Source organism: Arachis stenosperma, chromosome 9, assembly GCF_014773155.1.
Source record: "Arachis stenosperma cultivar V10309 chromosome 9, arast.V10309.gnm1.PFL2, whole genome shotgun sequence".
In the NCBI taxonomy this organism is placed as follows: domain Eukaryota; kingdom Viridiplantae; phylum Streptophyta; class Magnoliopsida; order Fabales; family Fabaceae; genus Arachis; species Arachis stenosperma.
In genome coordinates, this window is record NC_080385.1 from 133107063 (window position 1) to 133133622 (window position 26560).

Genomic DNA, 26560 nt, shown 5'->3' on the forward strand with positions numbered 1-26560 from the left:
ATGGTGGTTGTAGGGTGGTGATTTCGGTTATAGTGGTAATAATGATGACATAAATATAATTTATAGTGTTGGTGATAATAAAGTGATGGTAGAGAAGAAGAAGAAGAAAGAGAAAGAAGAGTTTATATAGTGGTGGTTTTAATTTGAGATAGTGGCGGTGGTGATGAAGATTTTGGTGGTGGTAATAAAAGGATAGAAGAAGAGAATGACATCAAGAAGAGAAAGACGTCAATTTTATAATTTATAATTGAATAGTTTGGGCACACCAAAATTATTACTTAACATATTAAATAACAATTGATTAATATTGACTAGTGACATGAAGATAAAAACTAAGTCAATGACTAACATGATTTACATCAATTAATTTATAGTAACTATCTTAATTGAGTAAAAATTTGAAAAATTAGTTTGATCAATAATGAAATTTAAAGAATCATTTTGACCAGTTATTCGTTGTTAATATGTTATATATTATTGTCATTTTATATAACATAATAATAATCCAATGTTGCTAATAATTAAGCACAAGAAGTATAAACTAAAGTATAAATTAAAATACATATACAATGAATCCAAAAGAACTTACTCTATTCTTATATATTTTTCACTTATTTGAGGCAAAGGTAGCATATCTCCTTTCCTAAAATAACATTTGATAAAAATAAGTAACACAATTAGAGGATATAATAAATATACTTAGAATTTTAAGATATAAAGTTATGTTTAATTTCTCACTGTTTTTCTGAAGCTTCTAAGCAGATCCAAAATGAAGAATTATCCCTTAAAATGTTAACTTGATCAAAATTTTCCAAAGCTAAAGGTAAATATTCAATTGATTCTCCAGAAATAATAATTGTTTCATGTTTTTGGTAAATTTCAGCGATGTTTTTTGTTTTTTTCTTATGCTTCTTTTTCTTCTGTATAGATTTTTCCACTTGAGAGCCATTGTTATTATCTTCCATTTGTTCAAGTTCATCAGTATTGTATTCTTCCACATTATCAAGACAAATACCTTTACCCATAACATTTTTGTTTTGCATGCAAAGACTCTTTTCAGAAGGTAGCAAACTCTGTATCAATAAAAAAAGATATAATCATATTCTAAATACTATATAATCCTATTGAAGTTAGTGGAATTAAACAAGTAAAACAAGAAAAAAAAACATTTAAAGTAGTCATTCAATTATATTTTTTTAGATGATTATTGATGTGGTTAATGTAAAAATCGTTATTTTGTTGACATGATGTTATGCAATTAGTATAAAACTATTTTATACTAACAATGCATGAAAATTGAATTTATTTTAATTATAAGATCATTATAAATATCGTTTTTAATTATTTTTATTACTTACGATCAACATAACTGATATAAATATAGCACATCTAAATAATAAATAAAGAAATAATTGTTATATATGTATGCATGATCTCAAATAAAAAGACAAGGTTAAATTGTTTCGTTATCTTACCTCTTTGATATTCTCTACATGTTCATTTGAAGTATCTAGCAAATATTTTAATGCCATATCCTTTTCATTCTCAGGATCTTCAAACAAAATTCTGCCAAGGTCACCTAATAACTCATTCTTCTCAGCATTGGCAACATTATCATCTGCCTTATTATCAATATTTCTTTTTCTTGGAGAAAATATTGTGTTCCTTATTGATTGCATACTTTCGTCATGCCTATAGGAACCCAAAATTGATATCAAATTAATTAAATTAGCATGCAAGAATCTAAAATAAAACATGCACCTATTTCAAATTGAAAGAATTAGTTATGTATGTGCTTTAATAAAAGAACATATAATACATACTATCACATTTTTATCATAGAGTGGTCAAATGGGCAATAAATATGTATATGTTTGTGTTTAAAAAAAAAGAAAAAAAAAACAGAGAACTTAATGGTGGTTTGAAATTTGATTATGAAACTAACCTCAATTTCTCGAGAGGTTTAGGTCCCAAATCTAGATCGCACACTGGACAATGTTCTAATTTCTCTTCAATAATTTTGTGATGGATGCACTTCTTGCAAACTGAACAAGATTTATTGAAATAAGATTATTCCATGTAATGAGAAATGATTGAATAAATTTTTCTATTAATATATATTGAGCAATAAATTAATAAATAATAATACAAACTTTTAAGGGTATCCAATTTGTGTTATGTTCTTCATGTCATACTATATATAACAAACCTCTTTATCTGAAGTATAACCTTTTAATGACATATATTTTTATAGTAAATTTATGTTAGAAATTAAACGAATTTGATATATGTTATTATTAATCAATAAAAGCCACACTAGTTAAAAGATTAGTGAAACTATTATATCAAATTCACAATTTCCCAAAATGAAAACATTTGTTGGCACAAATATGAGGTCTGCATTATGTGTATAATTGTTGAACATTTAGAAAAAAGTAATAAAAATTTTTATCGTAGTTATTTCTTAACAAAATTTTATTTGATGAGGAAGAGTTTTTAAAATGGTCAAATCTTAAGTGGGTACATTCCTTATGAAAATGTATGATAACTCTTTATAGTTCTTCTTCAATATATACATCATAACTAAAATCTTTTGCTTTTTAAGCTATTTTTAAAAAATAATCATATTTGGGCATTTTTTTTATCGAAAACAAATCATAACCAGTTCTTGAGCATTATTTGTGAAAAATACTCTTTCAGAATATAGATAATATAATATATTAGCAAATTAACTTGAGACTTTAGTAACAAAGATTTTTTAATAACGTAATCCTTAGATAAATAGTTAGAGGTGTAAACGAGTCAGGTTGAGTTGGGTTTAGGGAGAATTGAGAACTGAATTGATGAAATTCTAATCTGTTCAGTTCAGATCGAATTTGAGTTTTTTATTATCAGACTAGAATAAATTCAAACCGATTAAATTCGAGTTGAATTGGATCAGGTGTTCAAGTACCCAATTGTATATTAAACTTAACAAAAAGTGAAAAAATATGAAAAAACTATAATAAAGAAAAACAAAAATAAAAAGTAAAAATATATAAATTAAAAAAAGTATCATTATTGTAAACGAAATATGCAATTAGAGAAAAAAAGATTAGATTTGTCATATTTTAAATAAAATATCTGAAAAACAACACAAACAAAATTAAGATTTCTCATACTTTAGACAGATTATTTTTTAAAAAATTCAATAACCATCAACCATAAGAATCCTTAACCCAATGAAAGCAATTTAAAAACCTAAAAAATAGTCCTAGTCACTACTGAAGCAAAGCAATGATGAAAATCAAGTAAATAAAGGGTATGAAAACTGTAAGAGTCGGAGTTTTTCACGTAGAATCATTTTAATAATAATAATAATTTTTTCCCGGAATAGATTCAAAATTTAGATGTTTTAATTTGAAAATAAAATTATATAATTTAATTTCAGTGAATTTTTCTGAGTTGGAAAATGTATCTTTTTATAAAAGTTTATGTGAAAATGCGTACTAGCGCTTAAGCCGGCAGTACCGGCTCTAGTCTGTCCAGTACTGTGTTTTTTAGAAAAATTGATTTATTATTTTGAAAGGATAAAAATAATTTAGAATCGAAGACCAAGCGCTAATCTTAAAGGTTTTGGCCCAAAATAGACCAAACGGACCAAAAACGCTAACGGGTTGGACCAGACCCAAACCAGGCCCAAGGCCCAACATATATAAGCTCATTAAATGAGCTTTGAGCTTATTTTTCATCCCTAAGAGAGAGAGGGCCACGGTTTTAGAGAAGAGAGGAGAAGGGGTGGTGTTACTATTCACCTCCACCTTCCAAGAGTAATAACTTGAGTACGGGACTCCGATTGACGAGCCGTTCGGGGCCACACAAAGCTCTCAACAAGCTCTTCCCTTCTATCCAAGAAAATCTGGTAAGAAATCACATCTCACATACCAGTTTGCTGCCCTAAGTTTCTGCGTATTTTTGGGTTGGAGTTTTGAGCAAGTTTTGTGGTTTTGATTGTTTAGGTGATCTCTAGTAGCGAATAATTGTTAGAAATTGCCCCAATCCACTTTGGACAAGGTAAAGTTGCTCATAAACCCTTGTGGTGTTATATGTTATGATTTCTAGGTTTTGATTTTTGTATATATGTGATGTTAGATTGAGTTTTGGTGTTTGTTGGAGTTGTTGAGACTTTGGATCAAGCTTGGTTGCTTCGTTTTGATGTTTGGTGCGTTTGGAAATCGGTCAAGGTATGGTTTCGGTTTCCTTTGTGTAATATGTAATATTTTTGGACACTTAGGCTAGTTGACTTTAAGATAGGATTGAATGTTTTGGGTGTATGTTTAATTGTATGTTAATTGAAGGTGAATTGTGATTTAGTGATTGATATAATAATGTATGGAAATATAATATGTTGATGGTTGTTGGTATTGAGAAAGTGTATGATAAGTGTTGTGGACTATTATTGTTGATAAGGTTTGTTGATATGGTTGATGAGTGATGATGAATAATTGAATAATTGACTTTTGTGGGTGATGGTGATTGTTGAGAAGTATTAGTGTTAATGATGTATTATGATGTTGATTGATGTGGGTGAGTGTGTATCTTGATATTGGTAATATAAATGTTGATTTTGATGACTATTGTTTGAAGATGTGAGTTCTATGAGATTAATATGAGGAATTGTAGTGGTTGATGTTGTGGTTGATTGATGATGATTATGAATGATTATGATGGCTTTGGATGTTGATGACTAAGGGTTTTGATGATGTTAAAGGATGTAATTGAGATATTATGGATGGTTAAATTGGGAGAGAAATAGTATGGATTTTGAAGTTGTTTTGGTATTGTTTGGGTTATGATTAGTTTGGTTTTGAATTGAGTTTTGATGAAACTGAGGTTTTGAGATCTTTGTGTAAAACTTGATTTTTGGTGAACTTTAGTGGATCATAACTTGGGCCTCGTTTTTTTAAATCGATTGAAATTTATTTTAAATTGAAGATGATTTCAAGGGCTTTAAAACGATATAAAGTTTGAGAAAAATAGATTTTTGTAGAGGAAGTTATGATCGTTCAAAATTTGGCGTCAAAATATGAAATTCTGCAATGTTGCAAAATTTTGTGATTTCTGGTATGTGCATACGCACAGTCCTGTGCGCACGCACACGTTGGGAAGGTCAGGCTGTTGGGGGCGCTCGCACGCCCTGAGCGAGCGAACAAAATTGCAAGATTTGGTACCTATGCGTACGTACACCCCTATGCGTACGCACAAGTGTTAAAATTTCTCCTGGGCGTGCGCGCGCACACCCTTGTGCGCACGCACACGGCCTGTTTCTCAAAATCAAACTTTATTTTCAACTAATTCACCTTCCCAACAAGCTTGTAAGCTTCTGTGACACCATTTTAAGACTCTTTGGCTTATTTTCGGGTATTACTTTGAAAAGTTAGCGGACGGAGGCTTAGGTTTCTGGCGTTTTGGGGATGAGTTTGGTTGAGAGAGAAGGAAGAGTAGTAAACTTGGTAATTACTGACAGTGAAAGTGATGAACTATGAGTTCGAAATGGAAATCATGAATTAATGATGGTTGTAATGAGTCGAGGACTCAAAGAGAAATGATGATCTTGATGGATGTCGAGAGTGTGCGGGGCCTATATCCCCGGTGTAGTAGATTCTCTGCTGCATGATCAATTGATGTTGAGAGCATGCGGGGCCTATATCCCCAGCGTAGCAGATTTCTCTGCTGCATGATCAGTTGTTGTTGAGAGCGTGCGAGGCCTATATCCCCAGCGTAGCAGATAGTTCTGCTGCATGATTTGTTGTGGTTATTTCCTTCTCTGCTGCAGGAATTGTGCGGGGCCTATATCCCCAGCATAGTAGACTCCCTACTACATGAGTGTGCAGGGCACTATATCTCTGGCGTAGCAGAAGAGCTGTTGCATAAGTGTGCATGGCAACATACCCCTGGCGTGGCAGAAAAGGCTACATCCGGGAGGATGTGTCGGGTTGGCATTTATGGACCGACAAGTGATATCACGAGCCAATAGGATAGACATTCATCATATGCATTTTCTATATGCTTGTTTGCTTTGATTACTTGAGTTTGCCTAATTGTATAACATGCCTACTTGCTTCTTAAATTACTTGCTGTAAATGAGTATTATCTGTATTTTACTTGCTTGCATTTATCTTGTGTTTGTCTAGTGCTGAGGAGGTTAAGTAGGTGGTGGCGATGGGATCGCACGGAAGTTAGGTTGGCGAAGGCTGTGGGATACAGCGATGTGATTAGTATTAGTTAGAAATCCCCCTAAGTTTAGATAACCCGGTTTATGGTTTAAATTACTTATTTATTTGTTTCACTTAAGCTTGAATATTCTGTATGCGATGTGAAGTTCTAGGATTGCCTTCGGTGTTCCGGGGCCTTACATCTTACAGATTGGGCACTGTTACCATACTGAGAACCTCCGGTTCTTATTCCATACTGAAAACCTCCGGTTCTTATTCCATACTTTGTTGTTTTTTTCAGATGCAGGTCGTAATTCACCTCGGTGAAATTACGGACATGGTGATAGAGCGGAGTATGGTTCTTTCCTTGTATATTTCTGTTTTACTTTTATCGTAGTATCTTTATGGCCTTATAGGCTTACATGAGAGATAGGTTGTATAAGCTATTTTATTCTCAAAGACTCTGTATTTTTCTGTTTGGGCTAGTCGGCCTAAACTCCGCAGGTAGTGGCTAGTCTTTTTTTGTATAGTATATATATATATATATATATATATATATATATATATATATATATACCTTGTTGATCTATTAATTAATACCTTATATTTAATGAGCTTTATTGCAAGGTTGTATATATTATGTTTTGTATCCTTTCGTGCCAAATGCGTTTAGTTACCGTGTGCGAACGCTTCACGTATGTAATTCCACATTATGCGACTTTGAGCTTTAATCCTTCATCGGGCTTCTAGAATATATTATTTCCTTCTATATATAAATATGTATAAGCCTTAGGACTGTCATAATTTCTGATTAACCTTTGCTTTACGGCTAGAAGTAAGGTTTAGGGTAATTGGGGTGTTACAAAAACCTTAGCATAGACAAAGTAGTGGAAAAGACGAAAGTAGAAGACACATGATAAAAGTAGAGCACTCACTAATCCTAAGATGGTGGTAATGAAAGGAGGATGTTGATGGACCAAGCAAATAGATAAAGCACTATAACAGACAAACTAGACGAATAGAAAAAGCAAACGAACCATATAAATGAATAAATAGTGGTCAAAGATAAAAAAATGATGGACTCAGACTGAGGAGTGAAGTTAGGGTGAAGCATGAGTTGGAACTTGGGGTTGGCAAAGGTAAAGAATTTTCTAGAATTAGAATAGGGAGAAAATTAAGATTATTTATATTTTATTATTATAATAATAAATTAATTAAATAGTAAAATTAATTTTTATCTTGTGTAACTTATATCTTTTCTTCAATTATTTTAAAGGTCAAATACCAAGTACTTTAAAAAAAATTATCAAATAATAAATAACATAAAAATTTATTATAGATTACATACCTTTTTTTCAATAGTTTAGTCATACATGTAATTAAAGCAACTTTTCCTTTTTTAATTTCATACAATTTAAACAAAATATATTATTTTAAAACAATTTTGAACTAAAGTATCCAAACAAACAACACATGTATTAATTATAAAATTTGGATTCAAAAGAATATGTATGGATAGATTCAAACCAAAATACTTACATAAATGAAGACATTCAACAATAGCGGTAGCATCCTCCAGTAATTCATCACAAATCTTGCAAGTTAAAAATGGTAGAATTGTAGTCTTTTTCAATATAACAGTGCGGTTTGCCATTTCAATTGCTGCAGATTTAAGTCACACAAATTAAAATTCAGGGCATATACCAAGGAAAAAATTTGTATCAATAATCAATTTATTAATTTCTTTTAAATTATAAATAAAATTTTTGAAAAAGAATTGATAAAAATAACATGTAAAAGCTACCAAAAAGGACAATCTGTGCTCAATCCAAAATATTGTAGCTATAAACAACCTAGCCATATAATAATCATAGAAAAATGATATTTAAATTTTAGAAAAAACCAAGAAAATAATATGCAAGCATTTGAACAAGAAATGGAATTGTAAGATGACATATATAGCTGCCTAAATGGTTAATCAAATTGTAAAAGATGTTAATATTTAAAAACAATTGAACACAGTCAAAATTAGTTATAGAAATTGGTATAGATTTGGGAATAAATAATTAGTGGTCTAGGGTGAAACCTGAATTTTCCAATTGTGGTATAGCAATATGAATTAAGTGAGAAAGAACACAAAAACCAAGTTAAGAAAACTTCTCTCTCTTGAACCAAAATACATACGAACATATGTCTCAATACATATAAATATGGAAAACACACTATTTATAACAATACAAAGTTGATCAGATACAATGCAAGGAAAGTCTTCCTAATAATAATTATATATCTAATTGAATTTAATAATAAAAATATAAAGAAGAAGAGGACAAGAAGAATATTAAATACCCTTTTTTGGTTTTTGACTATTTGTTCAAAGGACAAAATGATCCTCTACAATTCAAAAATTTTTATTCAATTTTTAATCCTAATTAAAATAATTAGTCTAATCGATTCCCATAAAGGATGATTTGCTAATGTATCAAAGACCGCTTAGATCAATTATTTACATGGTTGAAAACCAGGTAAAGATTTTTGAATTGTAAAAGATTGTTTTGTCTTTTGAATAAATAGTCAAAAATAAAAAAGGACACATTTACTCTAATAACATTAATAATAATAATAATAATAATAATAATAATAATAATAATAATAATAATCTAGTACTTCTATTATTAATATTAATAAAGGATTTGGTAAAAAATGTTGAGAAGTATTTGTATAGTACAAGTATTTTATTTTGTATTTAGTAACTAAAAACATATTATGTATTTGTATTTACAACTTTTAAAAGTTGTGGGTGCTTTTAAAAAAAAATCTAATATAATCTCGTGTATTGATAAATATATAATATTATTATTATATTGTGTTTATTATGGTCAAGTTAAATTTTAAAAATTATTTTACTAAATATAATTTGTTGTTGCTTGCACTTATTAAAATATTTTTAATTTGATTTAACAAACATAGAAACTACAACTTTTAAAAAAATTATATTTTTAAAAGACAAACTTTAATAATAAGTTATTTTTAAAAAATAAAAATTTTATCAAACTAATTTTAAAATAAAATAAAGTTTCACAATTAATTTTACAGACTATAATAAATAAAAAAAGGAGTAAAGTATCGTTTTTGTCCTCAACGTTTGTGGTAAGTCTCAAAGTTGTCCCTAACGTTTCAATCGTCCTATTTAAGTCCCTAACATTTTAAAATTGACTCAATGTTGTCCTGCCGTTAGGGATCCGTTAACAGAATTGACGGCGGGACAAAATTGAGACAATTTTGAAACGTTAGAACTTAAATAGGACAAAAATGTTAGGGACGAAAACAATATATAAAAATAAATTTTAATTTAATTTTATCTTTCAATAATATTAATTTTTTACTGTACATAGTATTCAATTATTTTTTAATTACATCTAAATAAATTACACTTAATCACATTGCTTTCATTTTAAATAAATTTATTTTTTTATAATTTTAAAGAATTTTGATACATTAGAGACAAATGGTATAATTTATATTTTATTGTATATATATTATTTTTTTTTCTGCAAGTTTATATACTAGTCATTTTACAAATATTTCATGATAACTAAAAATTTTTAAGAGTAAAATTATAAAAAAATAATTTATTTAAAATAAAAGTAATATGATTAAGTGTAATTTACTTAGATGTGATTAAAAAATAATTGAATACTATGTATAGTAAAAAAATTGATATTATTGAAAGATAAAATTAAAATTTATTTCTATGTATTATTTTGTCTCCAACTTTTCGCCCTATTTAAGTCTCTAACATTTCAAAATTGCCTCAATTTTATCCCGTCGTCAATTCTGTTAACGGATTCCTAATGGCAGGACAACATTGAATCAGTTTTGAAACGTTAGGGACTTAAATAGAACGATCGAAACGTTAAGGATAACTTTGAGACTTATTCCAAACGTTGGGGACGAAAATGATACTTTACTCTAAAAAAATTAAATTAATTGGCACATTTTGTTTCTATTAATCGACTAGTAAAATTATGGTAAAACAAATTTGGATCTGATCTGCAATATTTATGGTATTTATCCATATTCAATTCGAAATTTGTTTTACACTTTTGGAATATTGGTATATTAAAACTTGTATTATTACTTGTTTGTCGTTGTTGTTGAAATGTGAGATAATTAGATTTGATTGTTTTATTTCTATTATTATTTATATATATTTAGTTGCTTTGTTTTTATTATTTTAATTTTTTTAATAATATATGGAAATAATTAAACATGTTTAAAAAGTGAAAAAATAATTTTTATTTCTTTGTAGAAAGAAAAGATAATTTTTTTTGCCAGTGACATCTGATATCGGATCAAATCCAAGTAAAAAAGAATGCAAATTTCTAATCCGATCGAATCCAATCTTTTGAGCTTGAATTTGATCGAAATTTTATCTATATTTAATCCAATCAGATTGATGTACACTCCTAAATAATAATAAATTTTATTCGTATTTGTCATTTAATGGTGCAATTTTAAATTTGGAATTAACATTGCTATATTTATTTCCTTTTTTATAACAATAAAGTTTTTCCTTATCTAATTTTGAAGATAATAAATGTTTATATTCTAAATGTGTTTATATAATTATTATATTTCAAATAAAGAAAATTAAAGTATACATTATGTTCCAAATATTTGAACTAGATTCAATTTTAATTATTTTTCAAATATTTAAATTGTTCTTATTTAACCCTAAATTTGAGAAAATTGTTTTAGCTTTGTTGTAAGTGAGCGCAGTACTGACGTCATCGTATAATTTTCTTTTTACTGAGGCGGGAGAGGATGGAAGGAGTTCAACAGCCATAAATCTTTAACAAATAATTTTTTATCCCATTTGAGTTGGAAATGAATCCCTCATTTTTTTATTAACTGTTTTATCACGTGTTTTTTTAATCATTTAATATTTTTTTCCACATATTTTTTCTTGATCTTTTACTTAAAGATGTATAGTAAAAATCATATTTTATAACAATAATTGAAAAAATTTGAGAAAATTCATTTTCATTTGAGTTTATTCTTTAGTAGATCGGAACTTGTTTATGCAACTTGTCACAGATACGCTAATCAAACGAACTCATCAGGATATGCCGTTTAAATATTTCAAACAACTACCACTTGTGATTTAGGTCTCATAATTGATGTCATTAAACAGTCAACATACAACAAAAGTTTGGATGACGTCCTGATTTTGGAAAATGGATCATCTCATTTTTTCTCTCAATTATTTTGTTAAGTATGATTTTTTACTATTTAACATTCTTTTCTCATATATTTTTCTTAGTCTTATTTAAAATATAGTGTTAGAACTGAACCGATGATTAAACTAATCAAAATACTGGTTTATTGGTTTATTAGTTTAATTAGTAGGTTATTAGTTCAACCGATTGACTCGGTTTCATATAAATAAAAATATAAATAGTAAAAAACTTAAAATTAAAATTTGAAATACATATCGTCACTAATATTTTAAAAACAATCAAGTCTCAACAAATCATAATCAACAAGTTGTAAGCTAGATGTTATTAAATAATTATATAAATTCTAGTTTTTTTTCATAATAAAAAATTTTTAATTTTGTTTTTATATTAAAGTACTATTTTTAATTTTAATAACTATCTAATTAGTTTAAATTTATTATATTATTATATACCATATGTAGTTATTGAAACTTTAATATTAATAAATATTATATAACCACAAAAGAATAATTATATTGTAATCAATATTGTTTATGCATACATGTTTAATAATATTTATATTTATATTAGTAATTATGCATAATGAAAAATATAATTAATTTAAACATAAATGAGTATAAAATTAAAATAATATCAAACAAAATTATTGTACGTTTTTACTATATAATTAATCATTATTGTTGTAACGATCTAATTTTCATTATGGCATGCTCATACCGAAACATCAAGTGTTACCAACTTAAAACTACACATACACTGTTATTAATAATATCAAGCCTGTAGTCGGGTTAACGGAACTCGAATTTTATGAAAAACCTTCCTTAAAGAAAATTAAAATCGCAACCAAAACAATAAACAGATATATATACAAACAGGATAATAAACTATAATACACACACACATGTAGACACACACACACACAGCACTCAAAAGATAAAAAGTTAGTTACTCCCTCACAGGTATATACATATATACAACTCAAAACATCTTCAGAGTCTGGCCCATATCCAAAGCCCCTACTCTAATGCCCAGACTAGTCTAGTCTTCTAACCTTGTCTCTCGAGAAACAAAATTGAGAGTCTAAAAGAAACACTAAACCGGAGAGATGTCAAAAGAAGATGCTGATATCGCTACCAAATTGTTGTCAGAAGTAAAGTCTACGATCTCTATATCCATCTCAGGTTCTCAGAAGTCAGATCCACAATCTCTATTTCCTCGATGTCCTCGTCATCAGAAATAACGATGACCTCTTATGTACTCTGGGGACTAGCATCATTATTGTCGTCTGTGGAAGCTGTACCACTAGGAGAAATCTGCTAAACTACTGAGAGCTGACTAGTAGTCACAGCTGAAGTTTTGATAGGCTCTATGGTGAAAGGATAAGAGGAGTAAGTAGAAAGAGACTCTATTGATATGTCCAAATCTACTGGAGGAGACTCAGGGATGTAGTCATCTATAATAGGGCTAGGCTCAGGCACCGCTTGACCATCCCGTTATGCTGAAACAGGACCTCTATGCAAGAAGTCAAAAAAATAGTGGACAGAATCAGGATATAACTACGACAGCGGAAAAGCATACGGTGCATCAGGATCAAAGAGGGGGTGAAGCTAGCGAGTACTGAAAAGGATGATCTTTATCTACGTACTTACAAACTTGAGGCTTTGCGGCCACTATATAGAAGCTGTGATGGATAGGATCCTCGTATACATAAGGCTACTCGAGCTCGTTGCCATCGCTTCGGGATATAATGCCCGGTATACTCTTGGGTTATAGCGTCCGCACGCTCTAGGGCTATAGCACCTGTATCGTTCCCACGATCAAAGTGACGGGTTACACTCTTGGGTTATAGTGCCCGTGCTACTCTTCAGTAATCTGCCAGATAAATCGATGATAAGAAGAGTCATTGGTGTTGCCTTTCCAAACCTCCATCATCTCATCACATAATCAAATAACATTCAATATATAATAATTCTTTATCCATAATACCACAATTTCTCTAAAATAATAAACTGAAATAGAGCGCGTTATGAGATTTAACTTTAAAATCACTTTTCCAAATATCTCAGAGTTATTCTTAAATTATATAAATACTTTTAAAAATAAGCATAAATATACCCATGGGAATAAAATACATAAATATGTTTAAACTTTGAAAAATGACATTCTGCAAGTTACTGTAATTAAATTGACGCACTTTAAAATTACTCTAAATAACTCTGAACTTTTATAAAAGAGACCCAGTCTTTACTAGTTACTTTATAAATTATTCAAAATATTTTATAAACTTTCAAACACCTAAAACTTCATTGAAAATAAGTAAATTGGGTATGGTTCTTCCGTTTTCAAAATAAAATCTTTTTCATTCAACTAAAATTATACTTTTCCCAAAACCGTCTTCCGCTTTAAACTCTTTATTGCAATTCATTATTTTTCTTCAAAAAACAACTCAATTAATTTCAATAAAGTTATATATTTATAAATAAATAATTTTATTCATTAAATCTTTCTAAAAAGTCAAGCCTCTGTTCCTTTTTATTCGAAACCACCATTCAAAATACTTATTTAGTTATAATTAATTCCAAATCAAAATTCGACCGTCAGAACTCAGTTGTATATTATCATATAACTCAAATTTCAGCCAATTATTCAACAACAACATCTGAATGCCTTATTTCTCATTATGTCCGAACAAAACAACAAATTCAGCAGTAATTCAGCTAAATTTTAATAGCCAACTATCACAAATTTGAGCAACAGACATCAACAGACAACAATCCAACCACATATGTCAATTAATTCCTATTTTTAATTGATTAAAGAGTCAAATCCTACCTCTATAAAGCACGAAACACACAAAAGATACCAGAGGAGGTTTCTGATCGATCAAATAGAGTGAAAATATCGAAAACTCGGTGATTCCTCCCCCTTTGGTTCGGTTAAACTGGTTCCTGACAGGGGCAGCTCCATTTCATGATTCCACAGAATAAAATACACGTCACCACGTAGAGAATGAAGATAGGTCACTTCTATCGAATCAGAATTTTTATAGGGGTCCAGATCTCAAAAACTAAAGCTCGAAAGTCCGAAAATCAACAAAACCTCCCCCTTCCTCCCATGCATGGCTTCGGCTGATTCTAGAGAAGAGAGAGAATATTTTTGTGCCTAATATAATGTATAATTAGTGACTAATGTCACTTAATTAAAGGGGAACGGTATGCATTGCGACATATGGCGTATTAAGCGTTGCGTGTCGCGATTTTGAGTTACTGAGTCAACGAGGTTAAATTTTTAAATATCTTGGAAGATAATTAAGGTAATTAGACACGGTAAAAACTCAAATAATTACTTCAAGTGGTGGTATTTAATTAGAATAAATATTGGGTAAATTACTAATGTAAATGACATTAGTAAAGCTGAGCTTTTTAAATCTTCCAGACCTAATATCAAGTGACCGTCCTTTGTCAAATAAAATTAAATAATAATACAATATTAATATTACATTATTTTTTATTTTATTTAAAGATCGCAGAAAAATCTATCATAGACGTTACGCAATCAAAACGTAAAACTCACATACGTGACTCTAACGCAGAAACCAGGATGTTACATTCTACCCTCCTTAAAGAAAAATTTCCATCAAAATTTCCTTTACATGTAAATAGGTGAGGATAGTCTGCTCAGGTATGCCCATCTTTAGCATTGCGTCCCCACGCTACTTTGACAAAAGAAACCGTTTTGCCTCGTAGCTGCTTATCGCCCTTATCGACGATCTCGACCGGGGTTGCCGGATGTGTTAGATCATTCTGCAATTGTACTGTCTCAGGTCGCAAGACATGACTGTCATCGGGATTATATTTCTTAAGCTGAGAGACATGGCAAACATCATGAAAGTTGGATAGGAAAAGTGGAAGAGCTATTTGATACGCGACTAGACTGACTCTCCTAAGGATCTAAAAAGGACTTACTTACCTAGGGTTGAGTTTTTTGGTTCTAAGGGTGCGACCTATACCGGTAGTAGGATTTGTTTTTAAGAAAATATGTTCACTCTCCCTAAATTCTAAAGTCTTACGTCTATTATCGGCATAGCTCTTTTGTCGACTCTGTGCCGTCTGAATCTTCTCGTGAGTATTCTTTATCTGAGCAGTTGTTTCCTACACCAAATCTGGACCCAACACACTATATTTTTCTCCTTGGTGCCAACACAGTGGAGATTGATACTGTCGTCCATGAAGAGCTTCATATAGGCTATTCCAATATTCTGTTAATAATTGTTGTTGTAGGTAAATTCTACCAATGGCAATTGCTTGTCCGAATTTCCTTGCTGTTGTATTACACATGATCTCATCATATCTTCTAATGTTTAGATCATTCGTTTTGATTGTTCATCTATTTGTGGGTGATAATCCGTACTTAGATGCCGCTCTGTGCTAAAAGCTTTCTGAAAAGCTACCCAAAACCTTGATGTAGACCTCGGATCTCTGTCGGACACAATTGAAGAAGGTATTCCATACAGTCACACCACTTCTTGAATGTACAAATGCGCAAGCTTTCCAATGCATAGTTAGTTTTGATCGGAAGAAAATGAGCCGACTTTGTCAATCTGTCCACTATAACCCATATAGCATATACCCATATTAATAAAAAATTAATTAATTAATTAATTATAAGCCAAGAAAATGAGAAAATTAAATTTTAAAATTTGAAGAAGTAAAAATATTTAGAATATGAATTAAGACTTTAATTTTAAAGATTTTGGCCTAAAGTTAGGCCAACAGACTAAACCGGGTAAACCGGACCCAAGTGGGCCCAAGCCCACAAACACAACCCCCAAATATAAGCAAAACATTCAGCCTCTTACCCCTTTCTATTTTATTCCACTGAGAGAAGAAGAAGAGAGCTTGCCCTAGGTGTACTAGTCATACAAACATTCAATCACCCATAACTTTCAATCCGAAGCTCCGATCGTCACACAATTTGTAGCCAGGTGTTCATCTCATCGAGTTCTTCAATTCTGTCCAAACAAAGTGGTAAGTGTCCCTAAATTATGTGCCCAGTTCTCCACCCCCTTCATTTGTACAAATTTGGTTAATGTATTGAGTGATTTTGATGATTTTGATGGTTTATGTGCAATCTAGCCTTGGATGATTATTGGGTTTTACCTCAATCATCGATGGGTAAGGTAAGAAAATTCCAAACCCTTGTGGTTTGTCTAATTTTGTGAATCCTAGTGTTAATTGTGGTGAATTGTATAGATTAGATTGAAATTATGTTGAATTGAAATTGAATTGGCATATTGGAGTGCTTGGGTTCAAGCTTTGGTGGCAAGAGCTCTTTAGAATTTATTAGGAGTCATGGAAGCTTGAAGTTTGATGTTTTGAGCTTTGGGGGGAAATCATCAACGTATGGTTTTGGTTTCTCGTAGTTAATGTATAATGTTACGTGAAAACTTAGGCTAGTTGACCGTAGGATAAGTTGAATTATATGAATGGTGCATATTTAGTAGATATAGTAAATAAATGTTGAGATGATTGTGGTGTGGTTTGTGTTGAATATAAATTATATGTTGGGTTGATAGTGAAGTGGTTGGAATTGATGCAATTATTGTATATATGTATATATGTGATATGAATGATGTTGCATTGATGATGAAGCATTAGTACTTTGAGTGACTAAGTAATTGATAGGTAGTGGATTAGTGTTTGGTGAATTATGAGAACGCTTGAGATGGTATGGTTGTGATTTGGTTGGTTTAGATTGGAAAATTTGGAAAAAAAAACTTGAGGTTTTGGGTTTTGGTAAAAACATAATTTTTAACCAACTTTGACGCGCTGTAACTTGGCCCTCGGAACCTCAAATTAGGTGAAACTTGTTTTAAATAAAAATTGGGATCGAGTAGTTTATGATGTTTAATAACGGATAAAAAATGATTTTTAACAAAAAATTTATGCATGTTTGAAATTTGGGTTTAAAAATAGAATTTTGCAGAAAACCAGAAAACCTGGTATGTGTGCATACGCACAGACTAGAGCAAGTGTGAAGACTCGTGTGTACGTACGAGGGTGTGCATACGCACACTCTGGAAATTTTGCAAGTAGTACATACGCACACTATGATGCGTACACACACGCTGGAAAAGTTGTCTAGTGCGTGCGTACACACACAATGCCATGTTTTGCACTAAAACCATATTTTTAACTATTTGACCTTTCTAGCAAGCTTGTAAACTTCCATAATCCCTGTTTAAGGTCTGATAACTTATTTTAGGCTTGAGAATGAGTGCAAGCATGATTATCGAGTGAAGTCGATTAAGATGGATAAGAGTTTGGATTGGATTATTAAGGACCAGGATGGGTTGAAGGGCGTGATGAGAAGGATTATGATATTATGGGATGATGATGAATGGGTTTGATTAAGATATGACGAGATTGATCATGATAGAGAGGTGAGAATGATTGATAATGAATATGTCTATGATTTCTCTCTGGTTGCATTGTGTTAGGGCACATATTCCTTCTAATGGTGACAAGGCACATATTCTCTCTAATGGTGACAGGGCACTCTCCCTCTAACGGTCAGCCAATGTGTTGAGTTAATTGTGTGTGATAGAGAGATAATGTTCGAGTTAGCTACCAGACATGTTGGGTTTGGCTGTCTAACCGACAGATGAGCTTATTAGCCATACGACAGGCATACATCATATGCATTTGTATGTTTTGTTTGAGTGTACATTGTTTTGGTTTGCCTAACTGTTTAACTATGCTTACCTACTACTTGCTCTACTTGCTGTATCTGTACCCAATCTTTGTTTTCTTGTTTGATTTGTGTGTGTATGTATCTGAAAGGCTCCTCATATGGTGGAGGCGTAATGAGAGTTGTTCCATAAGGGGATTGGGAAGTTTGAAGGAGACAGAAGGGGAAGAGTTAGCTTAGAATCAGAATCCCCTTAGATAGATTACCGATATTTCTGGTTTAGAATAAATTTTAAGATTTATCTGAGTGTCGGAGTTCTATGAATTCCTCTGACTTTTCTGAGACCTTATATATTATCTATGCCTCGTTTTGCATATTATTTTTTACTTGTTTCATCGTCAATGATTTGTGTATATGCTCTAATGGCATGTATCGTTTAGTTGATTAAACGTGTGTGCTACACACGACTTGGTTTGGTCATTATTAGCGTAATGCGCATTGGGTGAAGTTGAAAGTGAGCTTGTCTGTTTTATATTCTTTTCAAACCTCTCAACGTTATGGATCATGTTTGCTATGTACATAACATTTAACATTCTTTTTCAATTTACACTTTTCTTTTCCTTTTAATTAACTCTTTTATTTTTCTTGTTACCTAGCAACATTTTTTCTTACGTTTTCTTTTTGTTGAATGGACAAGCTAACTTACTTTAGTTGATTATGATTGATTGGGATAAGATTTCTGCTTGAGTTCGTCTTGTCATTTCACTTACTCTTCCAATCAATTTTATTCTTTCCTTTCACTTCACTCATAATTGTGTATTAACCTCTATTTTTGTTATGCTGCTTGCTTATATTTCTGCTTTATATGCCTTGGATCATATTTCATATCCCTGATTCTTTTGATCCTTTTCAGGATAACTAATAGGAAATGGAAAGGTAAAGCTACTGGCTCGAGTAAGAGGAAGGAAACACAGCAAACTACCGAAATAACAAAAGAGCTACTATCTGAGAGGCAGATCAGTGAGAGGGATATGGTCAATAGAATACATCATCTACTGATCCATCCAAGTTCACGAACCTTTATTCGGAGCTAAGGTTCCAAGATTTTGTCCAGAAGCGGAGCCTCCATGTTGAGAGGAAGCTCCAGATTCCCCCTGAGCTACAAAAGTACACTGAGAGTTAGATCGAGCAGCGGGGATAGGTATTCTTGGACCAGTACCTGGTCGGAGTGAATGCGCCATGGATTTTTGAGTTCTACTACAACTATTACAAAACAACCCTTGACGCCATTCTCCTCCGAGGCAAGCAGATATTGGTTACAGAGGAGGCAATTGAAGAGGTCCTTCATTTCTAGCCTAAAGTGACCGAGAAAGATGCTTTTCGGAAGGCGAAGAACATACAGATGATGACTTTTGATTAAGATGCAGGGTTACACGTCATAGTCATCCATCCTAACATTCCATGGATCTATGGACCATCGAAGCCGAGTCCAAAGGCCATAGCAATCAAATATCTCACCATTGAGGTTAGGATCTGGCATCAGATTATGACCAATTGTGTGATTCCTGGTGCACGAAATTATGATACACAATGGCGCCAACAACTTGGTACGCACAATTGTAATCTCAACTCTTTTTCACAACTTTGCATAACTAACCAAGAAGTGCATTGGGTCGTCCAAGTAATAAACCTTACGTGAGTAAGGGTCGATCCCACGGAGATTGTTGGCTTGAAGCAAGCTATGGTCACCTTGTAAATCTCAGTCAGGCGGATTCAAATGGGTTATGGAGTTTTCATAATTAAAAGATAAATAAATAGAAAATAAAGATAGAGATACTTATGTAATTCATTAGTGGGAATTTCAGATAATCGTATGGAGATACGTTATTCCTTCTAGATCTCTTCTTTCCTACTGTCTTCATCCAATCCTTCATACTCCTTTCCATGGCAAGCTGTATGTTGGGCATCACCGTTGTCAATGACTACTTCCCGTCCTCTCAGTAAAAATGGTCCAAATGCGCTGTCACCGCACGGCTAATCATCTGTCGGTTCTCAATCATGTTGGAATAGAATCAAGTGATCCTTTTGCATCTATCACTATGCCCAACACTCACGAGTTTGAAGCTCATCACAGTCGTCCCTTCCCAGATTCTACTCGGAATACCACAGACAATGTTTAGACTTTCCAGATCTCAGGAATGGCCGCCAATAATTCTAGCTTATACCACGAAGACTCCAATCTTTCGGAATGAAGGCTAAGAGATACACGCTCAATATTAAGTTGAACGGAAGTGGTTGTCAGTCATGCGTTCATAGGTGAGAATGATGATGAGTGTCACGGATCATCACATTCATCAGGTTGAAGTGCGAGTGAATATCTTAGAACAAGAATAAGCTTGAATTGAATAGAAAATAGTAGTAATTGTATTAATACTCGAGGAACAGCAGAGCTCCACATCTTAATCTATGGTGTGTAGAAACTCCACCGTTGAAAATACATAAGTGGTCTGGAGGTCCAGGAATGGCCGAATGGCCAGCCTCCACAAATATGAAAATATGATATCCAGAATGTCTCTATGATCCGAAGATAAAAATACAATAGTAAAAGGTCCCATTTATAATGAAACTAGCTACTAAGGTTTACAGAAATAGGTAAATGATGCAGAAATCCACTTCCGGGCCCACTTGGTGTGTGCTTGGATTGAGCATTGAGCTTCACACGTGTAGAGGTCTTCCTTGGAGTTAAAAACCAGCTTTGGTTCCAGTTTGGGCGTTTGACTCCAACTTTTATGCCAGTTTTGGCGTTTTGATGCCAGAAAAGGGCAGAGAGCTGGCGTTTTGACGCCATTTAACGTTGTCAAAACTTGCGCAAAGTATAAACTATTATATATTGATGGAAAGCCCTAGATGTCTACTTTCCAACGCAATTGAGAGCGTGCCATTTGGAGTTTGGTAGATCAAGAAAATCCACTTGGAGTGCAGGGAGGTCAGAATCCAATAGTATCTGCAGTCCTTTGTCAGCCTCTAAATCAGATTTTTGCTCAGGTCCCTCAATTTCAGCCAGAAAATACCTAAAATCATAGAAAAACAAACAAACTCATAGTAAAGTCCAGAAATGTGAATTTTGCATAAAAACTAATAAAAACATCCCAAAAAATAGCTAGATCCTACTAAAAATTGCCTAAAAACAATGCCAAAAAGCATATAAATTATCCGCTCATCACAACACCAAACTTAAATAGTTGCTTGTTCCCAAGCAACTGAAAATAAAATAGGATAAAAAGAAGAGAATATACAATAAATCCCACAGTATCAATGAAACTTAGTTCTAATTAGATGAGCGGGGCTTGTAGCTTTTTTGCTTCTGAACAGTTTTGGCATCTCACTTTTTCCTTTGAAATTCAGAATGATTGACATCTATAGGAACTTAGAATTTTAGATAGTGTTATTGTTTCTCCTAGTTCAGTACGTTGATTCTTGAACACAGCTACTTTATGAGTCTTGGCCGTGACCCTAAGCACTTTGTTTTTCAGTATTACCACCGGATACATAAATGCTACAGACACATAACTGGATGAACCTTTTCAGATTGTGACTCAGCTTTGCTAAAGTCCCCAGTCAGAGGTGTCCAGAGTTCTTAAGCACACTCTTTTGCTTTGGATCACGACTTTAACCACTCAGTCTCAAGCTTTTCACTTGGACCTTCATGACTCAAGCACATGGTTAGGGACAGCTTGATTCAGCCATTTAGGCCTGGATTTTATTCCTTTAGGCCCTCCTATCCATTAATGCTCAAAGCCTTGGATCCTTTTTAACCTTGCCTTTTGGTTTAAAGGGCTATTGACTTTTTATGCTTGTTTTTTCTTTTTCTTTTTTTTTACCATTTTTTCACTACTTTTTCTTACTTCAAGAACCAATTTCATGATTTTTCAGATTATCAATAACATTTCTCTTTGCTCATCATTCTTTCAAGAGCCAACAACTTTAACATTCATAAACAACAAGATAAAAAATATGCATTGTTCAAGCATTCATTCAGAAAACAAAAAGTATTACCACCACATCAAAATAATTAAAGTAGTTTTAAGATAAAATTTGAAATCCAAGTACTTCTTGTTCTTTTGTAATTAAGCACATTTTTCATTTAAGAGAGGTGAAGGATTCATGGAGTTATTCATAGCTTTAGGACATAGACACTAGACACTAATGATCATGTAGTGAAGACACAAACATATATAGAACCTACAACATAAAAATCAAAAACAGAAAAATAAATAAACAAGGAGATTAAGGGATGAGTCCACCTTAGTGAGGGTGGCGTCTTCCTCCTCTTGAAGAACCAATGGTGCTCTTGAGCTCCTCTATGTCTCTTCCTTGCCTTTGTTGCTCCTCCCTCATAGCTCTTTGATCTTCTCTAATCTCATGGAGAATGATGGAGTACTCTTGGTGTTCCACCCTTAATTGATCTATGTTGTAACTCAAACTTTCCAAAGAAGTGTTGAGTAGCTCCCAATAATTGTGTGGAGGAAATTGCATCTCTGAGGCATCTTAGGGATTTCTTGATGAGGGACTTCCTCATGCTCTTGTTGAGTGCCATGAATGAGATCTCTAGTTTGCTCTATTCTCTTCTTAGTGATGGGCTTGTCCTCTTCAATGAGGATATTTCCCTCTATGACAATCCCAGCTGTATAGCAAAGGTGACATATGAGATGAGGAAAGGCTAATCTTGCCAAAGGTGAGGACTTGTCAGCCACCTTGTAGAGTTTTAGAGGTATGATTTTATGAACTTCTACTTCCTCTCCAATCATGATACTATAGATCATGATGGCCCGATCCACAGTTACCTCAGATCGGTTGCTAGTGGGAATGATAGAACGTTGGATGAACTCTAACCATCCTCTAGCCACAGGCTTAAGATCCGGTCTTCTCAATTGAACCGGGTTGACTCTTGAATCTCTTTTCCATTGAGCTCCTTCTACACATATGTCTATGAGGACTTGGTCCAACCTTTGATCAAAGTTGACCCTTCTAGTGTAGGGGCGTGCATTTTCTTCCATCATTGGCAAGTTGAACGCCTACCTCACATTTTTCGAACTTAAATCTAAGTATTTTCCCCGAACCATTGTAAGCCAATTCTTTGGGTTTGGGTTCATACTTTGATCATGGTTCCTAGTGATCCATGTATTTACATAAAACTCTTGAACCATTAAGATTCTGACTTGTTGAATAGGGTTGGCAAGAATTTCCCAACCTCTTCTTCGGATCTCTTGTCGGATCTCCGGATATTCGCCCTTTTTGAGCCTAAAAAGGACCTCAGGGATCACCTTCTTCTTGGCCACAACTTCATAGAAGTGGTCTTGATGGACCTTTGAGATGAATCTCTCCATCTCCCATGACTCAGAGGTGGAGGCAGTTGCCTTCCCTTTCCTCTTTCTAGAGGCTTCTCTAGCCTTAGGTGCCATAAATGGTTATGGAAAAACAAAAAGCAATGCTTTTACCACACCAAACTTAAAATATTTGCTCGTCCTCGAGAAAAAGAAGAAAGAAAGATATAGAAGAAGAAGAAATTGGAGGAGATGGAAGGTGTATAGGGTTTGGCCAATGGTAGAAGAAGGTGGTTGTGATGTGTGAAAATGAAGGAGTGAAGGGGGTATTTATAGGGAAAAGGGGGGATAGTGGCCGAGAGGTTTGGGTGGGTTTGGGAGGGAAATGATTTTAAATTTTAAAGGTGGGTGGGGGGTTTTTGGGGAAGAGTTTAAGGAAGTGATTGGTGAAGGGTATTTGGGGAAGAGATATAGAGGTGATTGGTGAAGGGTATTTGGGAAAGAGTGTTGTAGAAAGGTGTGAAGTGGAGAGAGAGTGAGTTGAGGTTGGTGGGGATCCTGTGGGGTCCACAGATCCTGAGGGGTCAAGGAATTCTTCATCCCTGCTCTAATTTGGGCGTTCACAACGCCTTAGAGTGCAATTCTGGCGTTTAAACGCCAGTCTATTGTCCTGTTCTGGCGTTTAAACGCCAGCTTTCCTTCTTATTCTGGCATCTAAACGCCAGTTTGTTACCCTGTTCTGGCGTTTAAACGCCAGTCTGGTGCCCTATTCTGGCATTTAAACGCCCAGAAAGGTGCCAGATTGGGCGTTTAAACGTCCATTTTGCTACCCTTACTGGCGTTTAGACGCCAGTAAGTCCTTCCTCCAGGGTGTGTTGTTTTTAATGCTGTTTTTGTTTTTTTTCTTTATTTTTGTAATTGTCTTTGTGACTTCACATGATCATCAACCTAAAAGAAAACAAAATAATATAGATAAAATTAAAATAAAATCGGGTTGCCTCCCAATAAGCGCTTCTTTAATGTTAATAGCTTGACAGTAAGCTCTCATGGAGCCTCACAGATGATCAGAGTATGGTTGAGATCTCTCAACACCAAACTTAGAGTTTGGCTGTGGCTTCCCAACACCAAACTTAGAGTTTGAATGTGGGGGTTCTGTTTGACTCTGTATTGGGAGAAGCTCTTCATGCTTACTCTCCATGGTTACAGATGGAGAACCTTGAGTCTTTACTACAAGGCGTTCTTCATTCACATGAAGGATCAACTTCTCCTCTGTCAACATCAATTACAGCTCTTGCTGTGGCTAGGAAGGGTCTTCCAAGGATGATGGATTCATCCTCATCCCTCCTAGTGTCTAGGATTATGAAATCAGCAGGGATGTAAAGGCTTTCAACCTTCACTAGCACGTCCTCTACTAGTCCATAAGCCTTTTTCATAGATTTATCTGCCATCTCCAATGAGAATTTGGTAGCCTGTGCCTCATAGATTTTTAGTCTCTCCATCACAGAGAGTGGCATCATGTTTATCCCTGACCCCAGGTCACACAGAGCTTTTTTAAAGGTCATGGTGCCTATGGTACATCATATTAAGAATTTACCAGGATCCTGTTTCTTTTGAGGTAAATTTTGCTGAACCAATGTATTCAGTTCATTGGTGAGCAAGGGAGGCTCTTTCTCCCAAGTCTCATTACCAAATAGCTTGGCATTCAGCTTCATGATTGCTCCTAAATATCGGGCAACTTGCCCTTTAACAATATCTTCATCTTCTTCAGAAGATGAATAATCATTAGAGCTCATGAATGGTAAAAGGAAATCCAATGGAATCTCTATGGTCTCTGTATGAGCCTCAGATTCCTTTTGTTCCTCATTAGGGTATTCCTTACTAATCTTTGGACGTTCCCTGAGGTCTTCATCATTGGGATTCACGTCCTCCTCCTCCTCTAAGGTTTCAGCCATGTTGATTATATCAATGGCCTTGCACTCTCCTTTGGGCTTCTCTTCTGTATTGCTTGGGAGAGTGCTAGGAGGAGTTTCAGTAACCCTTTTACTCAGCTGGCCTACTTGTGCCTCCAAATTTCTAATGGAGGATCTTGTTTCAGTCATGAAACTAAGAGTGGCCTTAGATAGATCAGAGACTATGTTTGCTAAGCTAGAAGGATTCTGCTCAGAATGCTCTGTCTGTTGCTGAGATGATGATGGGAAAGGTTTGTTATTGCTAAACCTGTTTCTTCCACCATTGTTATTATTAAAGCCTTGCTTTTGTTGATCCTTCCATGAAAAATTTGGATGATTTTTTCATGAAGGATTATAGGTGTTGCCAAAGGCTTCACCCATGTAATTCACCTCTACCATTGCAGGGTTCTCAGATCATAAGCTTCTTCTTCAGAAGAAGCTTCTTTAGTACTGTTGGATGCATTTTGCAATCCATTCAGACTCTGAGAGATCATATTAACTTGTTGGGTCAATATTTTACTCTGAGCCAATATGGCATTCAGAGCATCAATTTCAAGAACTCATCTCTTTTGAGGCGTCCCATTACTCACAGGATTCCTCTCAGAGGTATACATGAACTGGTTATTTGCAACCATTTCAATAAGTTTCTGAGCTTCTGCAGGCATTTTCTTTAGGTGAATAGATCCACCTGCAGAGTGGTCTAGTGACATCTTGGAAAATTCAGACAGACCATCATATAATATATCTAATGTGGTCCATTCTGAAAGAATGTCAGAAGGACACTTTTTGGTCAGCTGCTTATATCTTTCCCAAGCTTCATAGAGGGATTCACCTTCTTTCTGTTTGAAGGTCTGAACATCCACTCTAAGCTTGCTCAGCTTTTGAGGAGGAAAGAACTTGGCTAAAAAAGCTGTGACCAGCTTATCCCAAGAGTCCAGACTATCTCTAGGTTGTGAGTCCAACAATGTTCTAGCTCTATCCCTTACAGCAAAAGGGAAAAGCATAAGCTTGTAGACTTCAAGATCAACCTCATTGGTCTTAACAGTATCACAGATCTGCAAGAACTCAGTTAAAAACTGATAAGGGTCTTCTGATGGAAGTCCATGAAACTTGCAGTTCTGTTGCAGTAGAGAAACTAATTGAGGCTTTAGCTCAAAATT

General features: G+C 33.5%; 1 protein-coding gene across 1 annotated transcript; it reads right to left on the bottom strand.

Moving 5' to 3' along the window:
• Positions 1–734: 734 nt before the first annotated feature.
• Positions 735–19368, bottom strand: LOC130949939 (uncharacterized). Its single transcript, XM_057878532.1, has 5 exons — positions 19206–19368; positions 7734–7856; positions 1946–2045; positions 1476–1692; positions 735–1073 (listed from the first exon to the last, which is right to left on the bottom strand). The coding sequence occupies exons 1-5, from the start codon at positions 19366–19368 to the stop codon at positions 735–737; spliced, it is 942 nt and encodes a 313-aa protein (XP_057734515.1).
• Between the last annotated feature and the right edge of the window lie 7192 nt (positions 19369–26560).

Coding starts and splice junctions, on each gene's coding strand:
- LOC130949939 (XM_057878532.1), bottom strand. CDS start 19,368: ATGGCGCATTCACTCCGACCAGGTACTGGTCCAAGAATACCTATCCCC. Junction 2,046..7,733: donor TGTTGAATGTCTTCATTTAT/GTAAGTATTTTG, acceptor AATCTTGTTCAG/TTTGCAAGAAGTGCATCCAT. Junction 1,693..1,945: donor AAACCTCTCGAGAAATTGAG/GTTAGTTTCATA, acceptor GGGTTCCTATAG/GCATGACGAAAGTATGCAAT.